General features: G+C 45.5%; 1 protein-coding gene and 1 long non-coding RNA gene across 6 annotated transcripts in view; one reads left to right on the forward strand and one right to left on the reverse strand.

Annotated features, from left to right (window-relative positions):
• ptprea (protein tyrosine phosphatase receptor type Ea) overlaps positions 1–25,864 on the reverse strand; it is a 43,979-nt gene that overhangs the window by 8,899 nt on the left and 9,216 nt on the right. For 2 of the 4 annotated variants that reach the window (XM_044013284.1, XM_044013286.1), the window contains exons 2-6: positions 11,935–12,158; positions 2,327–2,404; positions 1,757–1,853; positions 1,189–1,262; positions 9–145 (exon numbers count right to left, since the gene is read on the reverse strand). In XM_044013284.1, coding sequence (XP_043869219.1) covers positions 9–145; positions 1,189–1,262; positions 1,757–1,853; positions 2,327–2,399 — 381 coding nt within the window. In that variant the 5' untranslated portion in view covers positions 2,400–2,404; positions 11,935–12,158. Of the gene's footprint in view, positions 1–8; positions 146–1,188; positions 1,263–1,413; positions 1,705–1,756; positions 1,854–2,326; positions 2,405–11,934; positions 12,159–15,705; positions 16,141–25,864 lie in introns of those variants that run through there. The other 2 variants (XM_044013285.1, XM_044013287.1) reach the window with 2 other exon arrangements.
• LOC122758902 overlaps positions 1–25,864 on the forward strand; it is a 39,153-nt gene that overhangs the window by 5,249 nt on the left and 8,040 nt on the right. The gene's annotated exons all lie outside the window — the stretch shown is intronic.

Below are 25,864 nucleotides of genomic sequence, written 5' to 3' on the forward strand. Positions count from 1 at the left end.
ATCCTCACGTTGTACTCCTCCCTGAAGAGCTTGCCGTCGTCGGCGGAGCGGAGCCTGTACTCCTCTTCGAGTTGGTCCACTGAGATGGGGAAGAAGGTCTTGGTGGCGGAGGGCGACCCGGGCAGGAGGACCGCCGTCTGTTGCTCTGCGGGGAGAGCGAGACGTACGTTTGTCAGCCCTGCTGCGCGGAGCCATTTTCTTAGGGAGATGGAGAATTATTCTTTGTGTTCCGAGACAATTACAAATCAACTCGGAAAGTCGCTTGCCGTCTGTCTCATTCCATTGGTCTTTTTAATGTGACTGTACAAGGTTTTGGGCAGCCCTGTTGTTTTCAGCCCCGGTGCTTTAGAAATAAAACTGGACCCATCACATGTGTATTTAAGTTAACGTCAAACTACAAAGTAAATACTGTTTCGTGGCACGCGCTTGACTTTTCATGATCCTATCGTGAACTAACTAACTTTGAACTACTGAGTAGATGTGTAACAGTGCACAATCTATTTAAGACATAGATTACTTTCAACAATCTAATTCAAGCACATTATATACTCATTTAAGCCATTTCAATCATTTATACGTCGACTTGAGGGAAGCGTCGAAAATATTTACCCAGTTATCTCGTTTGCATACATTAGGGTGAATGTATGCCGTGTTCTAGTGCCGAGACGGCGTTAGTGACGCGAGGTTCCCGATACCGCCGTCCCGTACGCATACCCGACCCGCGGGTACAGCGACTCGGTACTGCATCCGCACTCTAAAACGCGACGCGCGCGCTTACGAGTCAGAGGACAAAATAATAAGAATAATATAAAAATGTAGCGACAATCATGTTTACGTTGCGTCAGTGCCGGTGGGTGTGCCTTTTTTTCACCGTCCAATTTCCTTTTTGATTTCCTCTCTGCAACAACACGACCTGCTCCGTGCACGCCGAGGAACGGTCGCGGGTCCTTTAGAGCCGTTCGTTTCCTGTACGTGTCTGACGCGCGCCGACTGTTTCTTGCAATATTCTAACTTTGATCTCAGAGACCGCAGCGCGTCTGTCGCTGTACCGCCCGTGAAAACGTCTATCTAATATACAGTGTCACACAATTTACACAACAGTGACGATAACGTGATCACATTAACCGCGGCAAGTGTTAAAAACAACCGCAGTGCAGCGGCGGAACCGTCTGCACATAACAATGTTACCTTGTTCCTCCAGGATGCCATTTGGTACCTTCTTGTCGACTGTTGTGACAACTGGTTTCTTCTGGTTTTTTAACCTGAAAGGAAAAGATTCAGGTCATTTGATAGATTACAGAAAACATGTCACAACAAAAGGCAAGAGGGTGAAAAGAATTATGATTAGACAGTTCAACAAACGCACTCGTCGCACACCTATAAAAAAAAAAACCCACCGTCCCTCCACCTTACCATCTGAAGCTTGAGAAGCTATTCTTTCTCATTAGCTGATAACTTTGAGAGACAGAACTCTAGTCCAAATGTGGTTCGGAATTTGCTCTTCGTCTGCAGCCGCAGCCTGTTCTCCTCTACCGAGTGTGACTAGGAGTCCACGAGCACCACTTCCTCACTGGGCTCCGCCTCGGTGACTAAAAGAGGAAGCGTTCGTCACCCCGAGCTCTGCCTCTGCGCCTGGCTCGCAGCCAGCCAGTCAGGACGTGACGGTGAGGCGGGTGAGTCCTTGCGGGGTGGGATTTGATCGTCGTCACTGTTACCACTACTATTACTATTACTATCACTATTATTGTAATTTTACCTGAGGAAGTACCAGGCCAGCAATGCGATGATGAGCAGCAGCAGGGAGAAGACCAACACGGTGGGGAGGATGTGATGGCTGGAGGTTGTGACGCCTTCTGTGGAAGAAGGAGAGGCAGAAGCGGGGGTCAGAGAGCGCGCAGACCTCGACAGAGAGGTGGGACGGGAGAGGGGGGCACAGCGATACTGTATGTATTTCGCGTTGGACGGCGAAACCTCAGATCGATATTTAAAACGGCAGCCCGACCGTCCTTCTTCTCCGCTGGCCGCGAGACGCCTTCGACGACTGCCTTTGACTGTATTTTGTCTACAGAGAAAAGTACTGGCCCGTCTGCCGGAAAGTAAGCGACTCTGAGAACGAGCCGGGAGCTGTGTTTAGAAAGATGTGCGGTAAGCCGTAAATTACCGTCCGGGGCCGCGCGAGTCCGCTGTGATCCCGTAATGACGAGGCTGCGCGAGCCGCGGAATACGCGCGGTGACCGTGTCCTCGGGAAAAGCGTCGTCCGCAGCTGGGCAGCGGAGGACTTTTGATTTTGCGTTACTCGGACTCACGTGTCCAATGTGTCCTTACCCTGTGTGTGGTTGCCGTTGCCGGTGGAATTGGAAGTTGTTGTGGTTGCCACCAAGAACAGAAGTGGGACCATTGTGACTGCGGAAAGAAAACAAAAGCAGACGGATATTAAGTTTAGCGCCAGGCATGTCTGCAGATTCGAGTTTCATGACAACGCGGCTGCTGGACAGCGTCTCCGTTCAGGGAATACAAAGGCTATTGACACGTCTGAAGCACGTGACTTCATTCATGACTGTTGCTTTCGGGAATGTGCTCGTCCAGACACAATGGAACGGCGCACTCGTATCCTGGCCTTTCACTACCCCTGTTGTAAAAGCCGTGGTGTAATGCCAGAAGCGTCCACTTGAGGGCACAGTAGACCAAGTCAAAGGACACGCTTCCTCATCAAACCCATTGACAAAAACAAATTGCTAAGATAAAGCCAGGTGGGAGGTGAATACGTTTTTAAATATCTCATTTAAATCATCAGTATTGGTCATGAGGTTTGAATCTGTGGTGTGGACTAATCTGTGCTTAACATGTGTGCGTTTACGATCCCCGTTCCTGCTTTAATCTTTATTTCGTTACACTCGGGAAAGACGGCCGGTATCGGCATCAAGTGGCACTGACTCAGTCCTGAAACGTGTGATTTACACAACGGAGCGTGGACGGGCGCGCTGACGACAAGCCCGGACGTCGGCCGACGCTGATCCACAAATGAACGCTTGAGCTGCGCTAAACTGTAAGTTTCAGATTACGCAGAGTGAAATCTAGAGTAGGCAAGAGGCTTAACGTGCTCTGCTATTTGCCGTCTCCCCAACCCTCCTCTTACACCACTACCCCACAGACAGACGCGTCTCAAAACGACTCTAATCATCTCCTCATTTTCTTGTGGCAGAAGAACACAGATGAAGAAGAATGAGAGCATCTTCTATTGATTCTTGTGTGTGTTTGTTTTTTTCAAGTATTATTTCACCTATGCAGTCCAAGTTGGTCTCTATGCAAAGTGCGCATACACAGAGGTGCACTCATCCTATAATGAAGTGTGCTTAGTTTCTCCAAGGCTGCAGGTGTGTGTGTGTGTGTGTGTTGCTTTGCAGCTGCAGTGAAAAGGAAGCCCAGGCCGGGCGCGCAGTCAATGAAGACACTGTGTCGAAGCCTCCGCGCTGCGCCGCGGTGTCCTGTGATGTGTGTCCGGGCAGGACGGCAGAGGAATTTTGGGGGCCAGCTGAGCAGAGACACCGCCTGCCGCTGCGGCGGGGAGAGAGGGAGCGGAAGGTCCGGGTCAATAATATTTCCTGGAGCGATTAATAAACCCTGGCATGTCGAGGCGCTGCTCTGTGGGGAAGACTGATGGCAGAATTCTAATGAGGGGAGAGAGGAGAGGAAGAACATTCCCCCTCCCCCCCAAACTGTCCTCCCTCTTTAAAGGGATCTCTCTGCAAATGTCACACGCTTGGATGAGGGGGAGGATATTGAGTCGGGGCAGTGTGTATAAATCCTGAGTGCGGGACTGTGTAAAAGACTTGCCGGTTCGAGACCCACTCGGCACGACCCGGCTCCTGACCGCGAGTCGCAAATCGGACCGTTAGTGTCAGACGACGCTCGCCCGTCGTCTGGGCAAACTGCTGTCGTCGCGCCGTGCGAGCTCTTGTCTGTGTATCGTGTTCTTGACCGTCGGCCATAATGGAAATAGGTCACGGGAGATGTCAGCTCCGGGGGTAGTTCCGAGGCGCCCTCATTTTGCGACGGGAGACGTTTGGAAGGTTATTGTCCGTGTTATTTCAGTGGTGTGCGTGTGTGTGTCCCGAGTTACAAATGCATAGATTTAGAGCCCCGCGCGGCACACTGCGGTAAAGACGGGGTCGCCCTCGGCTCGTTTTACATATATCGTGTCAGGATTCAATAGGATATTTCCAAAACTTGCCCATAATCAGACCGTCAACTGTTATCATTCATTATTCATTGTGTATTAGCCAGTGTCAGAGCCAAATTTACTCAATTTTCCACAAAACATTAATGTTACATCAGTCGACGGAAGGAAATCATTTCGGCGAGCTCTCGCTACTTTAAGATCTTATTAAACGGTGTGGTGGATAGTGGATAGGCGACATAAAATAAGGGAAGAACGAGACGGCGAATGAAGCGCTGAAGGACGCTCCGGCAGATGGTTGGTACCGGCGCCAACGCAATCCTACACTCTGATACCTGATAACGTATAATCTGGCACGTTCTGTCATTTTCTGTCTTGTTTTGGCACAAGTTAGATTGCTGGTTTTATGATTCCAATCGGTATCACGTATAGGTTGTGGCATGAGCAAAGGAACTGAGAATTGACAGATTAATACATAAATAAATAAAGGCAAACGCATGACTGGTAAAGTATGGATACATTACATACGAATGATTGGTTCTCTATGCTGCTGCAAAATATTCCATGTAGAAAATACATTAAAAAAAAATCTGAAACATTATGTAGTGACTGAAAAACAATAACGGTACGGATGATATACTGCACACTTTTGTATTTTGCTAGGCTAGTGAGTGTATTTGAAATTAAATGGTTTGATTTGCTCAGTTACATTTGTTTTGAAAGGAAATCACAGGGCCTGTGATTTTCTGGTTCATTATACAGTAATACTTTCCCGCGTTTGTCATTAGCCCGTCGGGAAGCTGTCGGCTCTGCCTCTGTGTCGACGGTTAACTTGTTTTTTATACATTTGCCGCTTGCGTTTAGTAACGTCACAGTTTACGGTGCGTCGACGCATTAAAGCGACGCGGCGGAGGATTTCGTCCGCCTTCTACCTCGTTATTCTCCGCGTGAGGGTCGCGGGGGGGCGCTGCTGCCAATCCCAGCTGATATATAGTGCGAAAGGCAGGGGACACACTGGACAGGACGCCAGTCCGTCACAGGGACACATACAGACAAACGACCGTCCACTCTCACTCGATCGAGCGCCCGATTCACCTAATCCTCTAATCTGCATGTTTTTGGACAGTGGGAGGAAACCGGAAAACCCAGAGAAAACTCGCGCACACGCGGGGAAAACAATTAGGATTTCAACCTTCAAAAATAATGTTACATGTTAAATCGACTTACGGCCCGAGCGAGTCTGCGTCACCTGCATTGAAAAGAGGCACACTGCGCCGCAGTCCTTGCGCCAACTGAACTAATCACTCACGACACTGCCGCAAACGGCACCGAGACCCGAGGCCGCTCACTAAATGAGCTGAAAACAAATAAGTGTACGAACCCCGTTACGCTTATGCCGCTTTTGTCTCTGCCTGCGCGCGGTACGTCGACACTTGGGCCACAGTTGTGTTATGCGTTCCCTCAGACCTCCAGCACCTGGTATGCACTGTGTGACTCAGTCTCCGCTGATTACAACCTGCCACTTGTGAATACCTTCGTACCTCACAGCACACAAACAAACGTGTGGACGCGCCGTGTAGACGGCGGAATATGTGGAGGCAGCCGTTGAGGACGCTTTTCAAACTAAACTTGACTTTTATCTCCAAACAAAGCAGCCGCTAAACGTTTTTTCCACCGCCACTGTTTTTATTTGCAGAACCAACTGTCCGTCTCTGTGGATTCGTGGCGTCTGCCCTGTTATTCTTTTAGTCGGTGTTAGCGACACGAAAAAGGCTGAAACCTAAAGTGACGTGATAATAGTGCTGCAGCTCTGCGCCATTGTCCCACTAATTAGCTGCAGATACCCAACAATCTGTGCAGACAGATCTTCTACAAGTGGAACACAAGACAGAGAAATTGCTCGTCTTTGTCTCCGAATGCAGCGTTCCCTGCCGTCGTGTCTTCTCTTTGACAGAGCTGGCGGTTCCACTGAACCCGCTTTCTCTGGGCACACAGTCCCTCTGTCTCTTCACATCCGTCAGCTGGGGAATTTAGAAAATGGACTGTGGGCGTAGGGGCGATGTGACAGGGTGAGCGGGCAGTAGGTACATTATGTCCTCGGAGCAAAAAGCTGCCAGATTGTTTACCCTTAAGGCCACAGTTTAGTTTCTTTTTAGTACCGAAACCTGTACGACAAAAGCCTTCTGCGCGTCTTCTCCTGGCTCAATTTACGACACGTTTTTGCCACCTTTTTGTTCAACTGATTCTGATCCGACGACTGAACCGAGAAAAGATTATGTGTTTAATTGACGTGGTTCGATTACATTTACGCAAAAAGTGTACGCGGCGACGATCCGCAAGTGTTTCTCAGTATAGCCGCTGCGCTAGTAAAGCAATGAGCAAACAGACTGGCGTAACGCTGAAAACACAAAGACAACCACGGAAAGCCTCACAAGTGAATTTTACTGCTCAGACAAAAACACTTCCTGGTAGAATGTACCACTGCCCCACACTTCCGCAGGTTTGACGCTTATCATTTTCATCATTTAAAGCGCGGTCGTGTAGCCTTTTCAATGTCATCTTTTGCCAGTAAAATACACAAGACTTATTTATAAAGATATGAGAGAGCTGATCTGTGAGATAACGAGTTCCTTTGCGCTTACCGCCGAAAAAACATTTCCCTCGGTGGTTCGTATTTGACACAGACCGCAACAAATGGACAAAACGTCAATAAATGACCAAGACTTCACAAGGTCTTATGAAGTAATCGTGTCCCCGTTGATTCTGCCCGTTACTTTTTAATAAATATCCTCACTTTACTGAAATCCAAAGTCACCGGATGACTTTCTTGTTCTGTTTTTGGGGATCTACACAACCCAATAATAGCAGGCCAGAGTCTTGACTGCAGAATGTTTAACAAGTGTACACTTTCCAGGTTGTGCTCGCCTCACCGCGTCCATGTCTCCGTGCCCTCTGCCTTTAGGGAGCTGTAGTGTGCAAACCTGGCCTGGGTTTGCCATTTACAGACAGGGCAGCACACTTCGTTCACAGTGTTGATTGAGGAGATAAAGCTGGGGCGTCCGTCTGCCGTGTGACCACTTCCCGTGCAATAAAACCTCAATGGACAAGCTGCTCGGTATTCTTCTTTCGCTAAATATATCCCTGTTCTGAGGGCAAAATCTACACTCGCATGGTATCACGGTGGTATTTTTTTTTTAGATTTACTTTACTTTTCATTCGTTATCTGCTTTGAATCCATTTTAGAGTTTAAAACAAACAAAACACACACTCAATGACTTGTTATAATGATAACATTACGTCTATCTAGATAGAGAATACCAAATGCCCAACAAAAGTCAAGAGCAGAGGCTGGTGAGTCAAACTGCGGTGTACATCTAATATTGACGTTTGGCAACAGCATACAAATGATCATATCTTGTGAGGATGACAATATACTGTCCATACTCTCTTAATATACATGGATGTGTACACAGTATTTCTTTGTTTTTTCAAGTTGTTACATTTCTAAATAAACAACTACTACGGCTGCTTTCTACATGTGCCAATCATCTATCGTCTATTTTCCCACTGACTTCCATTCAAACAAAGTTCTCTTTGTCACCAACAGACCCTTCAAACTTCCCGACCTCGGCTGTTCAATCTCGAAAAACCACATCCGTTTTCCGATGCAGTCTGTGGTCACGTCACGACGATGACATTGCTCCTGTCGTGGTACGTGTTGGGAATAGGTCGTTAACAAGCCAGACCCAAAAGATTCCAGCTTCGGTGTTAGTAAATCTTTTCGCCGTATTATTATTACAGAGCACAGTCATAGTGCAATATCTCGCACCAGCGCTATTTATAGCGCCGTTTGAGTAATACGTCCGCCTACTGCGGCGCTACTTTTTTTTGCCACCCTTCTTCTTCTGGATTCCTCCCCTCCTGCGCTCCAAGCATTGTCATTAATCAATTCCTGCCCGTTTCCCAAGGCACCCAGACGCTGCGGAAGTGGTAACGACCTCGGAGACCCGCTGGCTCCGCTCTGCAGCGTCAGCCCCTCCGCCTCTACATGGGAGACAAGTGCGGGAACTACCGCGCTTTGGAAAAAAGCGCACATCTGCTTGTGTGTACGTTTTGTTTGCCTGGAGAAGATTACAGAAATGTTTAATGAATTAGAGAACGACGGGAAACGCGCGCTAGTTTCTACCTGGAAACAAAACTGGCATAGTTGCCCGAAAGCTCCGCCGTTTAGAGCTTTTAGCTGGTCAACGTGGTAGTAGATGAGGAGCAATTATTGAAAACCCTTTTAAAAACAATCGCCACCACAACAACGACATCCGAGAGCAGCTCTCACTTGAAAGTGAATGTCTGTGGTGTCGATGGCTTTTAGAGGCTGCGCTCACATTCGAGTAAGGTATGACAACCAAGTGCATAAACGACCTTACGCGCGGTCGGCCCACACACACCCGCAAAGCTAAACTGCCTGGCTGCTCGGCATGAAAACCACACCCACGTGGGGGTGAATGCACAACCACAAATGCCACAGCGGGGGTCCATCGTCCCGCAACATGTGTTGTGGCGCGTCTCGTTATCGCCCGGCACCCAGAGATTACCGACACTCTCCGGTGCGCGCAGACATGCGGAGAGAGAGAAAGAAAGAGCGAGAGAAGAAGAAGAATCAAGGCTTGCGTATAAAACTGGGAACCCGCCAGCGTGGGGACGTGTGACAAATTTACAGCTCAACTTGTGGGACAACTAAAACAACAAACCGTGGTCCCCTGGACATCCCGCAGCTGTGGTCACTAAATGCAATAAAACAAGTAATTAGCCACAACTGGAGTCTCCCTTTATCGGAAAAAGACATACAATTAAAAAGCTGCACTGTGTGGACCGAGGCTTTTTTATTGCAAATTGCAAATATGAAGTCGCTGGCTTCTTAAGCTCAGTAATTAACGCACATCTTGTTTATTTAATCTGTACGAGGACTGAAACGCGTTGAGGATTCATCGCGCGCGAGGTCTGTTTCGCGACAGGGCGCGGTGGCTTTGGGAGAAACCGCGCGCGCTATACTGTAAATGTATGAGTCTACATGTTGACTGACCGGGGGTTAAGCTCTTTCCTGAATCTCAATAGCCGAGTCGCATGTCGACTAGGTGACGTTAAAGAGTTTGACAATCCGCCAGACTGTCTCCCCTGAGAATATGTGACTCGTTTAAATGTGTCACAATAGTGGGACAAGATAAACCCACTTCAAGATGAAGCGCGTGATAATCCCCAAAGTTTTTCGAATGATCCTAAATGGATTTAACGTCAGTGCTGCTGATGTAACAAGTGGCTCAATAGACCAGGAAAAAAAGAGAAAGACAGAAAAAGGGGGGATCTTGTATGAAAAACGACAACGACTCATTAGAGAGAGACGAGGACGACGACACTTCTTTTGGGATCTGCGCGGGACGCAAAAATATCCTTTCGTTCCCCGAGAGAAGAATGGAGGGGGCCGCTGGTGGAGAAACGAGCGATAAGCGCCGCCGCGGGAGAACAAAAAGCCACTTGACTCGAAAAGGGAGGAAAAGAGAGAGAAGAAGAGTGGGACCGCGAGGGACGAGTGAGCGGCCCACGCTGCATGGATGAGGAGTCCGCCTCTGCTGTTATGCAGACACAGAGCAAGTCTGTTTTGCCCAGTGTAGACGCAGACCGAAGAAAAGCCACCTGTCGGAGGAATACAAGGACTCCTGTCCTCGGGTTCTTTAAACGTCCCCAGACTGTCTGCGCCGAGTGCAGGGTTTGTCACACAGCTCCAGTTGCCATAGCGAAACCACAGTGATAACGCATCACTTTCCCACAATAGCGGTCTCTGTATGCTCCCTTATCGCACGTCCCACAACAACAGATTTGACCAAAAAAATGACACTGATATTTTCATGGCACAGTCCCAATTCACAGAGGAGGAGCAGCGATTTCTGAAAGTCAAGAGACGCCCGCCTTCTCTAACGCTCACCAAACCCGGCGCTTTGTTGATTGAGTTGGTGCGACCTTATTGTTTGCCCTCAGCTTGAATTCTACAGGAATATGAGTCATCCAGAGGGGCCTTGGGCACCGTGGTGAGCCCCATTATCCTTCCTCATAAGCAGGCCTGTCACAAGAATGTCAACACGGACAGACGCGCACACAAGGAAATCTCAAGAGAACTCGCTGCCCTCTTGGAAGAAGGAAGCCCAATTTCCACTTTTCACACACAGCTGTCAAAAGCACAGCGTCCCGCATGCTGAGGCAGAGGCATGACGGGCGTCGCAAATCCTGGACAGGCGACAGATTGGGTATCTCCTAATGTCGACAACAGACAAATTGTTTGACAGAGGGAGACACGGGGGTGAAAGTCTAAGCTCTGCCGACCACCTCTACTTATGAGATGAGATTGACAACAAAACTGTAGAAAAAGAAACAATGTTTTCACTGTTTCAAAGACTTTTTCCCACAAAGACCAGAGTCTTTGTGCAAATACTGTTTTCTCAGGTCTGCTTTTCAGTGGTAAACACAAAGCACTATGGAAAGTAAAAATATGGTAGAGGTAAGATGGAAAAAAAAACCAGAAGCTTTGGTGTATTTTCAAATGCATGAAAAAAATTCACTTGAAACACCAAACTCTCCTCCATCATCTGCACTCGACTACAACTCCTTGAAAACCTTACGTTATCCATAGCTCACTTTTGTGATGTGCAATCTGGGTCGCACTTCTATTAAAAGCTACTGTACTTGCATGTTGTCGAGAGAGAGAGAGTGTGTGTGTGTGTGTGCGTGCTTCTGCAGTGTAAGCACATACTGTCCTCCATCTGCTATTAGATAGAGACTGTTTCCTTTCCGGTGCGGCCTGCCAACCAGCCAGCCTTCCTGTGCCGCTCTGCTACAGAAGGGAAATGGGAGCGAGACCACCACACACTCCTGACAAAAACCCAGGATAAGATACGTACACAGACGGAGAGCGATAAAGCCACACTTTTTAAACACAAACACTCACAACATCTCTCTCTTTCCTTCCGTCTCAGACTCGGGGTTTGTTTTCCCTTTATCCAATCTACGGTTCAGTGTGCTCTCTTTGTCCTTGCTTTATTGTGATCACGCGCTCGATAGGTACTAAAATATTTCAAGTGTACAACAATGAGAGTGGTTGGTAAATACAGGAAGTCAGAAGCAATGTGTTGGGGGGGGGCTTTGTAACTCTAAAACTACTAAATGTGACATTAGTGAAATTCCCATTAGCCCCAAGGTCAGCGGGAAAATGAAGCTCACAGATTGTTTTATGTCTGCTTTTGTTTTGCCATCATGTGCAAAATAACACTGGTCCCTGAAATCTTTCAGTCCAATGTCTGTTTTATTTTTAGAGCAAAATGTTACACTGCTATACAAAAATCACACCATTTTAAAGTGTGATTTAACTACACTGCGGTTTAAAGACAAATCTACACCGTACACGATCAAATTAATACAATTTTACAGTTTTCAGTTCTCACGACAGCTTTATACCATCTTCAAACTTCCTGTTTCTTTTTACCAGCTGAGACAAACCACTAACTGAAGCCGTGAGTCTCCAGATTGAGGAAGTGACCTAATGGTCAAAAATGTGCTGGGAACATGTTAAAAAAAACGCTTCTGTCAATATACAAAGCAAATAAATCAGCCGCGGGAAGTGGAGCCAAGCAGTGTCTGAAATCACGTACTCTACGGTGATTGAATTCTATCTTCTAGAGTTACATTTGAAGGCCACAGTGAGACGGATCACCTGGACGAGTGTTGGTTCAGTGTATGCTGATTCTCAGATCCATAATAGCAGGTCACGCGGAGCTGACCGAGCCCAGTGGTCACATTGTTGTCATCGCCTTCAGCGAGAGGTCGGACAGGAGGAGCGGGTGCGGAGGGCGGGGTCTGCTCTCGCAGTCCGGCGAGTTGCGGGTCTCTCCGGCGGCTCGACGGTCAGACGGAGTCCTCGGGGATGCTGCTCGCCGCCTTTGAGTTTACCAGAGAGTGAGGAGAGACAACGCGTTAGACAATGCCTCGTCAGAGACAGAGAGACTTATGAAGAAGGGAAGCTGGAGGATTGTTTTAGTTTGGTTCCTGTTTTAGGACTGAACAGTGTGGAGCAAGACCACGAGAGAAATACATTGGAAAGGAAAAAAAGAGGCCGTTAGAAATGGCACACAGTCTAAGAAGGTGCCCGCGGGTGTTGCGCAGATGGTCGCGAAATGTAACCGCAGTGAAGAAAAGACTATTCAATTGGTCCAACGGTTCAGGGAGTTCATTTATATATAGGCACTTCCAAATGAAGCAGACACTGAATCAGCAAGCAACTTGCTTTGCATCCAAGCTGACCTCATTTACAAAGTTAAAAGACAATAAACAGATAAAAATGTTGCCCCGGATTTCTAACTCCAATACCATTAGACAAATATGCAAATGAACACGGATTTACCAGAACTTTCTCTCTGTTCCTGGCAACAGTTTTACTACAGTGTGCTTTGTACTGGTACGTGTCTCTGTGTATAAGCTGTAGTAGAGATTGCAGTTCGGTGCCCTCTAATATATAATCCCTGATATTACCGAGAGGAGGAATGGAGGGAGGGTAGCAGAGGAGGAGTCTGTCGTGAGAAAAAAAGGAGGACAAGGGGCAGGATTTATCTACCCAGGAACACTGAGCAGTCAAAGAATCTGGAAAGCTCTGGAAATGTTACCTTCAGCTGAAGAATTCTAGGTGAAAACTGTCACGGGCAAATTCAATCCTTCATAATCACGAAACCCGTTATTATTTTCTCTGCTGTTCTCCCAACACCTTTGACATTTCAGAGGTACAAGGTTTTTTCGCCCGACAGCAGCAGGCAGGGAGCATACTGACTGGTTGCTATGACGACGCAAGTCTAGCTGTGCAGAATGAAAGTGTGTGTGTGTGTGTTGGGGGGCTAACCCTGTGTACTTATCTTATCCTAGGCTACGACACTGAATACTTTCCCCGCCTCCACACCTCTCTCGCTGGAGATGAAAACAAGCAGAGAACATTTGCTCCGTCACATCCCGGAAAATGGAAGCGCCGCGCTTGAGGGTTCCTTTGAAAATCAAACAACGGCACAAGCCTGCGCTCGGGGACAACGGAAGATAGACGCGGTCTTAAAATGAGATTTAATTGTGTTATTTCTGTTCCTCGAAAGCACAATGACGGCACATTTCAAATTCAGTATCGTCTCAACTTCATAAATAATAGAGGGTCTGACCGTCTGGAAGTCGTGGAAGGTGAGAAAATTCACTTATAGTGGGCTGACGATAGACGTTAACCGTTTATAAATACGGATGCAGTCTCGTAGTTTTGAAAATGAAGCCCCTGTGGAAGTGCCGGACGAGGGTTTTCTATTTAATTGCCATCCAGGGGTGACACGACACTATTGGTTGCCAGAAGGAGTCCGTCTGTATGCAAGTCTATGACACAATAAATCCACTTGATTGATAATGTTAGTACACATTTCCCTGAGGTGTTTATGGTCCACCAATCACAACTTCCCAAGTCTTCTACAATACAGCATGTTATGGTCCCATTTACAGTCAAATAGATGTTAAAGCAGGGGATGCTTTATAGCATGACTGCTTCCCCGTTCATACGGCAATCTCTTCCTCAAAGGCATATATATATACTTAATGTGCAAGTGATAAACACCACATACATAGGTGCCTGTATTTCACTCCGCAGCCAAAATGTTCCCTTATCTCAGTAAAGACAACAAAAAAAAACAAGGGTACCACAATACTTTATGAACCGTAACCTCTGGCTTAATTAGCAACTAAGAATAAAAGACTAATGAATACTTCGTGGGCAATAACTACCATGATACGCCATAGGGGCAAGGTGGTAAACTCTGTGCTTTTGTAAAGTTGTATGACTCATGACACAAAAATAAAAAACTAAAGAACTTCAGTCCCTGCTATGTGCATCATTAGAATAGACAGCTATAGTCTATACATAGTCAAGCACTGTTTGTGGCCAATAAATGTGAAAATCTCCTCTTCCTTCAAAAAAAGCATTAAAAACTAGTTTGGCAACACAGGCGATGAATAAGCTCTTGCTTAGTCCGTCTTGTCCTTATATCGTCATACAAGTCGTGTTGAAACTCTGTATCAAACTGTTCTAGTACAACATGTAGACAGGGGGTGAGAGAAAACACACACTTTCATCAAAACTCTCACACCACTGAAAATACATAATACCAGGGTGACAAGTGCCAACTCAAAAACACAGATCGATGCTTCGCTCACCTACATGTAAACGCACGCATGCACGCCCACTACTTGACTCATCCACCTTTCCGGGTTTCAAGTTCAACAGATTAGAGTATCATACCGAGATCTCCAAGTGTGGCAACGACACAAATCCATTTATAGAGATAAGCTTCCAGGGCAACAGCTACAATACACACACGCAGCCAAAGTGAGGGAGGGACGGCACTTCGCTCACTCCAGGCTCCAGCATCAGCACAGCGTACACAAGAGTCCTCTCTGTCCCGCCACTGTGTGTCACTTGCAACCAAACGCCCCCATAAATACATTCTAAACAAAATCAGACAAAACACGTTTCGAATCGAGGCCGGTGTACGTATACGTGTCGATCGTTAGTAGGGAAAAGACTAAATGACTACTGCAGTTGGGCGCAGGGAAAGACCTATAAATATATATCCGTTATCGCTCCCGATGTGTCGGCGTATTAGCAAAAGGTCCATTATCGTACCTGCTGTAGGTGTCGCTACATGTTGCATTCAATTCTCTATGTAGCTGCTCAGATTCATACTTGGACTACAAAAAATGTGACAACATGACTATTTTCAACACAGAAAAGTGAGGTGTTAAATGTTTGTGTGACGAGGCTTTAATTAGAACGGAGCAGAAGCGGAACAGTCTAGCGCCCGCTTCTCCACGTCACTGTGAGAGAGAAGTGAAAAGACGAGAGGCCCGCTGACAAAAATCTGACAAAATCTGCAGCAGCAGAATGCATATGCAATAAACACAAGGACATTCATTTGTGGACTTGCTGGCTTAATGTTGCAGCGCAAGAGGGAAGGTGGTGACAAGGAGTGTGACTTTGTTCACCGTAGAGTCCCTCGACTCTCTGCCTCGCTTCCAAATGTGGATGTGGGTGTGTTGATATCGTAACCACAGCAGCTCTTCTAAAACGTACGCATCACGTTATAAACGTTATAAGCCAATAAGTAGTCATTTCCTAAAGTAGCCGCCAGGCACGAGTAGATCATTTACAGCCAGATTAAATGTGGAGGACCACATCGATACTGTAATTTACTTTGTAACTAAATGAGAACCCTGATTTAATCGTCACCTCGTAGCTCTTTTAGCTCTCAAATCGATAACTAATAGAGTGACGGAATAAGCGTCCGTCTGCAATGTATGAAATGACGGGCGGAAAAAACACACAGCTCGTGTTAGTTCCACAATAGTTTGTACACTGTAAATGCACCGTGTTGTAATTAAGTTGCTTAAAAAGCTATAAAAAAAACAAACTCACCAAAATGATTTTATGACCCACTCCTAATTAAAATCCCCACTTTGTTGTAACTGCAGCAAAACAAAGCACATTTGCTCCGTGGTGGTTTCTCTCTTCGCTTCCTGCTCTCGCATACTGTCCCGAAGCATATTCTCCCAGGGGTTAGAATCAAACATGTTCCCAGCCGTGAATTCCCTGCAACACTTAGTCACGTGAACCCCACCTGGTAAATATTCATGACGGTGAAATAGTGGTATTCCAGGAGAGACACTCACCGGTGCAAACCATTCACTGAGACGTACACGGACACACAAACCCACGCATTGATATTGACATTAACGGCCTTGTGAAAAATACAATTAAACAAATATAGAAAACATACACAACATACAGGAAAAAGGCCCTGCGGTTCTCTGAAGCTATCTGTGAGTATATCTGGCTACAGCCCAAGGCTACACGTCGTCTGTCTGCACAACCTTGTCTGGAAATGGAGATATTTCACACATCTGTGTGTGTGAGAGAGAGAGAGAGAGAGAGAGAGAGAGAGAGAGAGAGAGAGAGAGAGACAGAGGGAGCCACAAATGGCCATATTTCCTACGCAGGGGGCTGGCAAATGAAGTGAGGAGTCAAAACACAAATCAAACTGTCAAGTATTATGTAAATATTCTGTGTAATGTAATGTGATTATCCACTTCAGATCACCACTACACAAAGTTCAGACTGTCTTTTGAGGCTTAAACCAGAAATCGTCAACAACGTCGACTGGTCGGGAAAACCTTTTCTCTCCACTTCTTGTGTTTGACATTGTACGAAGCTGACTCAGAGACGCGCTGTCCAGAAGAAGCAGGAAGAACAGTTTAGATCACATCCTGTGTGTGTGCGGACAGAGGTTTACAGGCAAACATGAGGGGTATAAAATTAGCTGGACTGTGAGAACTAAAGAGAGACAGAGAGCGAGGCAGGCACTCTAACCCCTGACACACACAAAGAGAGGAGAAAGGAGAGGCACTCTGAGGCACGGTCACTGTTGAATGTGTCCAGTGACTGCACTGACACAGATGCCACCGTCGCCGTGTCAGTTGTGCGGCATATTAAACCAGATTATGTGAGGAAGTGGCATACTAAAACTGCACACGTGTGACCTTTGACCTGGAACATAGTCATTCTGTAAGAGACATAGAAAAATAAAGTTGTCGACTAAGACTAGACTAGGGGTAGCAAACTAAAACCTTTCATGCAGAAATCCATGCGCACTCAATACACGTGGGTATATTTTTTTGTTTGTTTGGCCTACATTTTTCTTAAGTCCTAAGAATTCAGCCATCTGTTTGATGAAGCATGCAGTTCATAACATGGTGTTTGGTTTGTTTCTCTCTGGACCAAAGCTTTGCTCATAAAGCTGAACACTTCATCAAATTATTATCTCAATCACAACATGGCCAAGTGACTCAATTGTGATTAAAAATGTGTCGCAGCAGACGATCGCAAATGGATTACAGAGATTACAGATATACCCTGGCCTAATAATCAGACTCGGCAGATGTCAAAGGAGTCTGTCAGGTTCCGTGATCTCTGGCATTTGGATTGGAACGACGTGACGAAAAGTTGGTCTTACGGACTAGCAAGCGAAAATATCTAATTCACAGCAGATATTTGCTGACATTAAATTCAAACGCAGATTTTACCGAGAACATTGATTAGTGTTTCGTTGGTTGGTCACACACTAATTACTAACACTTTGACCTGAAGAAGCCATTTTTTCCCCAGAAAAATGTATTACTTTAAAACCGTTTCACGTAGCCTGTCATTTCCAGACGTGTTTCAATAAAGTGAGAGGTCTTTGCATATCGGCCTTATTTGCCAACTAAAAATATCCTTTGAACTTGTATGTACCAAAACTCAGTTCCTGATTTAAAGAACTCAGAGTGTGAATTCATTTTATATATTCTGGTTTTAATGTACAATGCTAATGAGAAACGCTTGTATCACGTACAATATGGGGGCATTAGTGGATCAGCAAAAATAGACAGTGAACGTGCAAATCGAGCAGATTTGGAGCGATATTAGCATTCCTTTAGTTGTGTTTTCTTCAATATTCACACACTGACTATTGCTCTGTTGATACTCGGTAAGTGGTTAACGTCGCGTTAATCAGGTTTTCCTTTTGTAGAGAACAGCCACAGTCAAATGTGACACTGGGAGAGAGAATGGTAAATACTCTGTATTGCACTCTTCTATTCTTGATGACCATTCAAATAAAAAAATAAATAATTAAAAACCAGACCAGTCTTGAACAGTGGGGTTTAGGACTAAACAATTAATCGAAATTTTATCGAAATTCCAATTCAGCCTACTTCAGGAGGCGCAATATTTTTTTAAAAGCCAGAGTGTGTGTGAAAACATAATTTTAGATGAATTACTGTCTTGATATATTAACATCTTATTCTACAGACTGAAGAGAACATCTTTGTCACTCACAGATGTGCACAAATGTCACACAGTAATCCTTAAAACCATTCCCTCTGATAGCGGGAATCACACCGCAATCAGGAGCATTTCAAAAATGAAATAGCATGAATGACAATTATCATCATGACGATCTCGTCCAGGGGGTGACAGGCTTCCTGCCCCAATGCCACCTGGGATTGGTTCCGGCTCCTCATGATTACTTAATGGCCACTTAACCTTTTTGTATTGTGTCTATTATTTTTGACGTCGTCAAAGCAGCGACGTCAAGTAAACTGTGATCAACATCCTTGCACTGCCCGGAAGAAAACATGCCCACAACAGGAAGTAATAGCTCACAGGAAAGACACCCAGTAAACATAGATCACCGGGACACGGGTGAGCTACGGGGCAACGTCCACTGTGCTCGGGATTAGAGGCTGGTCGTTCCTGAAAAATCTCTTCAGTTGATCTACACACAGGCAGGGCTGCGTGTGTATACATGAGTAAATACTGTAATCTAGTCATCAGACAGAGAGGAACAGCCACACCACCCTAGACCCTCCTTCCAGGAAACAATCATGTAAATAATCTGTAAATGCCAAATGATTATCTGACATGTAACATGAAACCTACTGAAGGCTGCAGTTTGGAGGGCAAATGGATCAGATTTGCAGTGCTGGTGGCACATGCACACGCCGCAGTTTCGATATTTCTAAAAACGAGAGGATGAAATTTTATCTCTCGCCGCAGATACACCGTGTACGAACGGGCCGATCGAGAGCTGAGTCTTGCTCTTCGGGGGATAGAATTACTGTCTGCTACGCTTTAAACGGTATAAAAAAAAAACGGGATTTCTTCTTACATCGCAAATTATCCAGGGACTGAGATCACAGACATAAATACCATGGTGTGTTATTTCAATCTATTTCCGAGGAAAGTCACGATTTAAAGAGCAAAAAAAAGACCTCACGTGGTACTCCGTCTTTAACAGGCAACAGCAAATCGGCCATTCAGCACATCATCTACAGCAGCTGCTCCAGTCCGCGACAGACTGATGGACGGCACTCAAGCCGCGATACAATTGATTGTCATCTCATACAACCCAAGACTGCTGATTCAAAATAATGTTACATTTTTTAACGATTTATTTAGCCCACTGAAAATGATGTATGCAGTAAGGCAACACGGACAAGATTTCTTTCTTTCTGTGTTCATATCCATTATTATATGTCTTATCATTCAATGTGTATTTTCATGAAGAACCAAGGGTTTAAGCAGATGCTTGGTAAATTAAATGTCATAATCCAAGAACTGAGCTACTCAAAGAACGTTAATGACATTTCACAGTATTTAACAAATCACAGTTCTTCACAAGTGTGGTCTTGTTCTCGGCCTCCTGTAATCCTAAATAAGGGGCTGAAACAAGCTGTTTTATGAATGAAAAAATGAAAACAACAACTTCTGCCAATCTGCAGTAAATAGCGGAACCTGGCACGGTGACAATTTAGGACAAGGGCAGGTACAGATAAATTGCTGGGCGCATCAAATATGCTGATATGCAAAAAGTTATCAATATTTGAGTTACGATGGATAAATGGGGTAAGGGTTCAGCAGAGTTAGAAGCTGAAAATAAATAAATTCAGCTGTGCCTGTCATCCACGCTATCCTGGGATTTTTTAGTCAGATTACTTCTGAAACCCAGCTGAAAATGACTGTTTTTAAATGAAAACCTTGCGGTGTGGATGTAGTCATCTGTGCTTGGTCTCTGTCTGGCCACTACCATCGCTGAAGGGATGAGAGGCTGGCGTCCTGTCAAAACGAGTCCTGCTACCTGTCACAGTGCTCACTGGAAAGAGCTGTAAACAAAAGGCCCACGTGCACAGCTCTGAGGAGAGGAGATAAGAAGATGTAGGAGGGGGTTTGATGGAGAGGATGGGGGTTGTTACTGATCACTGTGCCAAGCTCGCAGCTGTGTGATGGATTTCACATACACATCTTCCTCCATCTCTGCATCCCTTTGTGTCAAATAAAGAGCACGAGAGCCCCGTCTAAGTGCGCGCACTAGAGGATCACCATTTCGCCATTCATTTCATTTGCCCTCACTGCATATTGTGCATGGCTGAGCAAACGCACCCCCACGGTCCTCAGACATGCAATTAATGCGTTTGTCAGCCAGACTGGTCTCAGGCAAGTATTTTTTTTTTTTTTTTTGTAAGGCAAACAAAGACAAATAAACTGGGTGAATCGCAATTAAATGTCTGACAAATCCGGCAACACGACAGCTCGGAATTGTCTGCGCTGGTATCTGACGAGTGCGGCGTCCTGGCGTCTTTGACGACATGGCAGACAAAGAGTAAGCAGAATATTGCATCCCTCGTGACATAAGCTGTGCTTCTTTTTCTTCTTTTTTTTTCCAAAATCTGAGAAATTAAATAAGCAAGGAACAACAGGAGATGCCTTGTCAACCTCTCCAGAGGGTCAAAAATGTGAGGATTAGCCTGTCGTTAATGGTGAATCTGGATTATAGCAATCCCGAGGCAGCTCTACAGCAACAGATTACTTCTATCCCAGCTACAGCAGTGCAAGACAATGGCACTTTTTGTTCCTCCACAACTGTCAGTACCGCACAGTAACAAAGGAGGACTCAATTCTAATAGGGTCAGGAGTGATTAGACAAGCGGCAGCCTTGGCTGGCAGTGGAGGGGCCCAAGATACCACAGACTCCCCAGATTCAGACTAGATTGCGGATTATAACCTCACTAACACAAATGAACCTATTAGTGGAGTTCAATAAAGGCAATAAAGTCCGTAGGCAACAGCTTTTAACTATATTTTCATTATAATATGTGCTTGTGAAACCAATCTTTGCAATTTGCATCAGAGCTACTTTAAAAGCGATGGGAAAAAAGGTGCCAAACTGTCTAGACCTGGTCACAAATCTTGTGATCATTATGGCTGTCGTACTGCTGTTGTGCTTCTGTTGCATAATTTATCGGCCCCCCCCCTCCCCCACAAAAAAGGGTCTAAGATTTAACACTGCGACCTCTGAAACTGTACCAGATGTGAGAAGTGAAACTGCATCAGCATCAGTGTCGTTCTTAGCTACAGTAAAATACTTTGTTGAGTCTCTACAACTACAACAGTCTCTTGCCGTCTCAGCTACGCTCAACAGTATTTTAGGAAATCGTGCAGGTTCCTGTTATACTGAAAGAAAAAGTACAGCTTGGGTACTTTTAGTGTGCCTTGGGTTTTGCAGACATACATCACTGTTTCAAAGGAAGAAAGAAAGAAAGAAAGAAAGACGCAAAGTGCAGAGGAAGATCAGTGGGAATTACAATAAACAACAAGAAGACAGGAAAATGTGAACACTGAGGGGTGGGGGAAGAGAAAGCGTATTCAGCGTATCAGCCAGCGTGACCTGCCGTTGCCCCGCGAAAACAAATGACATCAGAGGAGCCGAGGAGAGTCGGAGAGGCTGTTTGAATACACCCAAGCTTTTCTGACATTTTGCCATAACCTAATCAAAATGAGGAATCAGCTCAGTGCAAGTTAGTGGAATCTCGCTTTACTCGCGTAACTTTTAAGAAATGACATTTGTTTCCTCGCTAAAATGATTCTGCAGAACATCAATCCAGACACGTTCCAGGGGGTTTCATTTAGAGGACAATCACGGCGGTAGATACAAGTGGCTCCAATGAACGTAATTAGATGCAGCTCTGGTGACAAGACATAAACCACCTCAAGCCACAGTGCTACAGGCACTCCCACTGACGCCATTTCGACGCAAACAATCGCACGATTCTCCCGATAACTGAAGCGACGGCCTGTGGTTACGACTTGTCGTGTTTATATTCTATGGTCTGCAATCAAATATTAGAAAAATGACATGAGATTCTAGATGACTAAGCCCTCGCCCGATCATCAATTATTATCCTTGACTAGACATAGCAGGTGACATCATTTAAGCTGTGAACGTTGTTCAACGTATGAGGTGAGACACTTGATATGGAAAAACAAAACAACGAGAGGCTTTTACATACTCTCCGTTGTTCATCTGCCTCTATTGTGTTTTGACTGGGTGTGTTTTTACAGTCCCTGTTGTTAAGGAATGCGCCGTATGTGAAACTTTCACCCACGCTAGTTACCCCCAGATTGGGCTTGTTGATTGAACAAGTTGTAGATGCAGAAAAGTCTGTTGGAGCGAAATAATTGTTGTTCATTTAAATTAAACTGAGGTTGGTTCCCATGACTACGTTGGAGTTTCATATAATAAAGGATTGTTAACTGAAGAGGCTGAACATCGGGATTAACAAATCCTTGTTGTTTGGCCTGGTCTAAGACCAGACTAAGAGAAACAGAATAAATCTCCACGGTAACTCATTTGCCACTGCTTTTGTGCAACCGACTCGAGGCTAAGTTCAGCAAAGATAACCGACATATCCCGGCTAAATTCCTTATCTTGGTTTCGTGCTCTGAGGCGACTGAGTGTTGTAATGAGGACTCGCACAGTAAAATGTCAAGCCGCATAGTAACCGGGAAGCACAATTAAAAAGTGGGACATCGTAACGTACTGCATCATTTTAGAGTATTCCGGGTCTGTCTGGGAGCATAAAATAAGTGCCCAACAGAGCACAATTGTTGTTGTAACAAAGTGTTTTATTAAACACCTTCAATCTCACCGCGGTACTTCAGTTTTAGGAGTGGAGACGATAACGGTTTCCTTTTCTCTACTTTTATTTTTCCTATTTATCAATTTTGATCTATGGAATGCCAAGGGGTGTGCCAGGCTTGATTGATGTGAAAAATGACTTTGTTAAACTGTTAATTAAATTCATTATTCACGTGATAATGGGATATTGAAAAACCGCGCACCGCCAACAGTAATTAAACGCTCCCTAAAGAAGTGTCTAACTATGTGCCTGCATGTTTAACCAGACATGCCGCTGTTTCCTTCACTATGCAGCTCCAATAGTTGCCTAGATGACGTCTGGACAAGTAACACTGCGTTAAAAGACCAAATATGCGACGCATAACTTTCACCAGCTCTTATTTCTCATTTCTCGGGTGAGGGAGAAAAATCTAGGTCAATCACCGCAGACGGCAGAATGTTTGGGTAATTACTCTGAAATCGACAGGGGGCGCTATAGGTTCCGCACTGGAGTTTTAATAAATCGCCAACTATTGTGATTATCTATTCATTGGTTTGAGAGGCTTTGATCGTTTGCTTCACTGTGACAGTCTGGTTTTTCAAGACATATAAGCAAATGATAATGAACATTTTGAGGTTTCACAAACAGCACTTTACTTTTTTATTTATTTAATGAATAATGAAAATACTATTTTCACAGAGTTTATGTGGGATTTCCCCCTTATCTACATGACTGCAGTAATCACTACCCAAAACAAATGAAACCTAATTCAAAGGTAATGTTAGCATAGCCACACAGTGTGCAGGATCCCAGAAGCAGACACCCCCTACCACTGTCACCCCAGCGGGATCTGAAGTAAACCCCAATTGGACACACGCAAATGAAAGCTGTGTTAAGAAATTCCTCTTCATCGTGGGGGGATGTTTTATGGCACCAGAAACCACCGGCTCCGTGTGTTTCAAATCTACCAGTTGTGCTTCTGCTTCTGCTTGTACTTTCAATTGAATTATACAGGCCACGCCCAACCCTCCCCCCACTGTAGTTTGACAATAACCAATTACAGGCACAGGAATGCAGGGTGAAATGTTTGGCCTGGAGCATGTAGGGTTTTATATCAGACTCCTCACAGATATGACAGTAACAACATGGGTGGGGAAGCTGCAACAACAACCCTCTGCTTTCCCTCTCCCATATTTTTGGAACACATGGAAAATGACAGCCATGGTGGCAGCTAGTTATAACCAGCTACCGCCGACAGACTAATGAAAACAATCAAGCGGCGCCGTGGGAGTTCTGGCTGTTTATAGGACAAAAGTGCACAGCGCTGACGGACCAACCGCTCACTGGTGGAGCCGCGTGGGCCGAACAGCAAGCGGCTTAAGCCGAACGGTGAAAATTGACTCCCAACGAGTTCGCGCTAATGAGTTTTTGCCATGAAACTAAAGGCATCTTTCTGGCTAGTAGTCCCCTACTGTTAACCGGATGTGATCGCGCCGTGCCGTTTTGACTTGGTAGCACTACAGAGTCTTACAATTTCCTGGACAGGCATCACTGATGGCCAAGTACACCGTGTCCATGCGTTGGATTTAGTTTAAAATGCTGCCCAGGACACAAGTGACTGAATATTTGCTTTACATCAAATACAACAATGCAGATCGACACCCCGACAACACATGGCAGGTCCGCGTTTGGACTCGAAATCCCAACGCGCCGCGTCTCCGACAGAGCCAGCGGGCGTAGCTTCCGCTATCTGCCTCTTCATCTTAAACTCATTCATCCTGGACAGTCATAAAAGTGACTGCAAATGAGGAAGTGTCTTAGTGTGTTGAGAGAGCAAGGCGTTTTCCCCCTCTAGGGAGCACGGATCTGATGATCAAATCCTTTCCTGTCTCCGTGCCGAGGCCCTCTGTGCAGCCAAACAGAGGGTTCTTTTTCAGTCAGTCATGTAAGCCATGTGTCACACTCTGGTGCTCACCAGCTATGATGAAAAGGCCTAAATATGTACAGTGGAAAGGCTGCAAGTGTAACGTAAACAAGGAAATGATTACAGACCTATACTACGCGTACACTCCCTGACACACATTTTGGGAAACCTCATTCTGTGCAGGAAGAGGCCAATCGACTAATACTGCAGTACACCGTGACACGTTAACAGCAAATATATATTTACCCTTCCTTGACTGCGCTCTATAAATCACAAAGTGGTGAGATTTATAAACGAGAACACCACAAATGCACAAATTAGGCCAAGCCGTTGCGGATGCTCTCTAAAAGCGCCAGTGTAATTTCAAGAAGGATAACAAATCGGGCATTGTGCAAAGACACACGCCACACGGAGATGCCCCACAGGGGACACGCCGGCTCACGGCGTTAAAAATACATATCCCATTATGCATATTTGTTTTCCATGTAAGCTCCTGATGTAGAGAGGGTGAAAGCGCGGAGAAGGACGGTATGAACAATTCATAGTTCACCAGCAGTAAAATAAGACGTTTGTGTCAAGAGCCGCCCACTGCCGAGGCTGGGCCTACAAAGAGAATCTGTGTGATGTGCGGCAATGGGACACATCATTATTACGATTACCCTGATCTCTAACCTCCTTTGCCTCCATGCCTTAGCTCTCTAGGAGCGGCGGCGCAAAACACTCGGGGCTTTGCAACGGCCGCCTATGATCTCTGCTCCTCGTTATCCAGCACACCTATCTCACTGCATGAGGTGCTGCCAAAGACGGAGAAACTGAGTTCATGTGTGGGTGGATAAAGGACAAGTTAGATTGTTAATACGTGTTGCTAATTCTTCATAGATATTACTATGTCTTTTTATCCTAGACAGCCTTTTTTAATACCTGACAGCTAAGGTCACACAGTAAAACAAGTCATCTGAGAGCTGGAATGGCTGTGTCTTGGTAATACCTGACATTTCCAATCCATTAATAGAGAAAACAATTAAGAGATTAATAGGTATAGATCACTCACATTACATGTGCCCTTTACCAGAAGCCCTGTGCTCTTAAGAGAAAAAAGACAGTGGAAATAAACTATCCATTCACATGCCAACCAGACGGTAGGTTTCACAAGGATTTT

Source organism: Solea senegalensis, linkage group LG18 (assembly GCF_019176455.1).
Source record: "Solea senegalensis isolate Sse05_10M linkage group LG18, IFAPA_SoseM_1, whole genome shotgun sequence".
NCBI classification, from domain to species: Eukaryota; Metazoa; Chordata; class Actinopteri; order Pleuronectiformes; family Soleidae; genus Solea; species Solea senegalensis.